The sequence below is a fragment of the Octopus bimaculoides genome, chromosome 11, assembly GCF_001194135.2.
Source record: "Octopus bimaculoides isolate UCB-OBI-ISO-001 chromosome 11, ASM119413v2, whole genome shotgun sequence".
In the NCBI taxonomy this organism is placed as follows: Eukaryota; Metazoa; Mollusca; class Cephalopoda; order Octopoda; family Octopodidae; genus Octopus; species Octopus bimaculoides.
Genome location: NC_068991.1, coordinates 42,338,950 through 42,341,178, shown reverse-complemented (window position 1 = coordinate 42,341,178; position 2,229 = coordinate 42,338,950). Strand labels below are relative to the sequence as shown.

The 2,229-nt window shown below is 32.3% G+C and overlaps 1 protein-coding gene across 1 annotated transcript in view; it reads right to left on the bottom strand.

The window, feature by feature from the left end:
- Positions 1 to 2,229, bottom strand: part of LOC106880323 (BRO1 domain-containing protein BROX) — a 42,123-nt gene that overhangs the window by 3,828 nt on the left and 36,066 nt on the right. The window contains exon 10 of the mRNA XM_014930200.2: positions 1,341 to 1,506. Within this exon, the coding sequence (XP_014785686.1) occupies positions 1,341 to 1,506 (166 nt within the window). The remainder of the gene's footprint in view (positions 1 to 1,340; positions 1,507 to 2,229) is intronic.

The window sequence follows — 2,229 nt, the reverse complement described above, 5'->3', positions numbered from 1 at the left end:
CCTATCATAGTAGGTGCCTTAGGTATAATAAAAAAATATTCAGACAAATACATAACAAAAACACCAGGACTTACAAATATATATAACATACAGAAAATTGCACTACTGGGTACTGCACACATTCTACGCAAAACACTTTCAATACAGTAAACATAAGAGCACCACAGCAAACCACAGCACATACCCAAGGCGCACAGAGCTGCGCTCGGTAGTGAAGTGAAAGCACGTTATAAAAATAAAACTACTGAACAATAATAATAATAATAATAATAAAATAATAATAATAATAATAATAATAATAATAAGGGGAAGGGGACAAGTTGATTTCATCAACCCCAGTGTTACAGTGGTACTTAATTTATTGACTCCAGAAGGATGAAAAGCAAAGTCACCCTTGGTGGAATTTGAACTCGGAACATAGCGACGGGTGAAATACCGCTAGAAATCCTGAAATTTGGGGTTGGGGGATAGTCGATTACATCGAGCCCAGTACTCAACTGGTACTTATTTTATTGACCCAGAGAGGATGAAAAGCAAAGTTGACCTCGGCAACACTTGAAATCAGAACATGAAGACAGGCGAAATACCGCTAAGCATTTCACCAGATGTGCTAACGATTCTGCCAGCTAGCTGCTTTAATAATAATAATAATAATAATAATAATAATAATAATAATAATAATAATAATAATAATAATAATAATAATAATAAATAATAATAATATCTTTTATTCTTTTTAACAATGATTTCTTTTATGAATAATAAATAATGATAATAATAGCCCTTTCCTTTATAGGTATAAGGCCTAGTGTTCAATTGGCACTTCTTTTATCAAAAGGTGGAATTTGAGCTTAGGATGTAAAGACAGATAAAATCACACATAGAGACACACACAAATAAACATGCAAAAAGAGTCATGCTTGCATCTATAATAATATGTAAATATTAAAAAACAATGATCAAAAAGCTAGAAAAAAACATATATAAAGAAATTATCAAGCATTATATCTAAGTGTGGCTTAGTGGTTAGTGTATTCAGCTCACAAGACATTTGTTCCTCTATTGGGATGAAGATCCATCCATGAAACCATGCCAAAGCAGAATTGGAGCTTTGACACCATCCTATGGATTGCTGGTTCCTGTTCACCAGTTCAAACCATGCCAGCATGGAAAATTGACATTAAATGATGAGGATGGATGGATGGATGGATAGATAGACAAATAGATGGTGTAGACAGATAGATAAATTAGATAGATAGATAGATAGATAGATAGACAGATAGATAGATAAATAGATAGACAGATACATAGACAGACAGATAAATTGTGGTGTGTTTTACCTTTTTATTTTCAAGTACACCTGTGTTTGGTACAACAAACTTCTGGAAGACAGCAGGAGTCCAAACGGGGTTGACAGGGATAGGCTGAAATTCCTCAGGAGTAACCAGACCATAAGTGGCTTTAAGTTCAATGACTGGAGCATCATAAGGAATCTTTTGATGATATCTTTATTAAAAAAAAAGAAAATGAAGTAAATATTAACTAATTATATTAGTCATGTTTTCATAATATATGAGGGGGTGCTGAAAAATTCTTGGCTTTGAGTAAAAGAAAATACAGGAAGATCAGTTAATTATGATTTTATTTAACATATTCCCCTCTTAGATTCACACTCTTATTGCAGTAGTCCTTCAGTTTATTTGTAAAGGAACTCGAAAGGTTAGGCCTTCAACCAGGTCTTTCACAATACTTTTAAAGCCAGGAAATTTTCAGCACCCCCTTGTGAAAAACAATTATAATTAGAAATTTTAAAATATCATTTTAATAATATTGTTTTCTTTCACTAAACCTATCACCATACTGAAATCTTATTTCAGGTGCAAAACTTGCATGGCAATATCTCGTTCTATTTTTCTCTTTCCAAATTTATATTTAGTGTGCAAAAAAAAAATTTATATTTGATGTGCAAAAACATCCCCTCTACACTTACTGTTTATACTGTAAAGTCACTGGCTAAATGAGCAAAGCAGTCACTCGCGTACTGTTTTATCCAAGAATATTCACTAATATTTAAAACAGTGTCATGAGGAAATGCACCCAGTATACTCTGTAAAGTGAATGGCATTCAGAAGGACACCCAAACACAGAAAGCATGCTAAACGATGAGATTACCTAGTCTTTATATGTGTGTTTATATATATATATATATATATATATATATATATATAT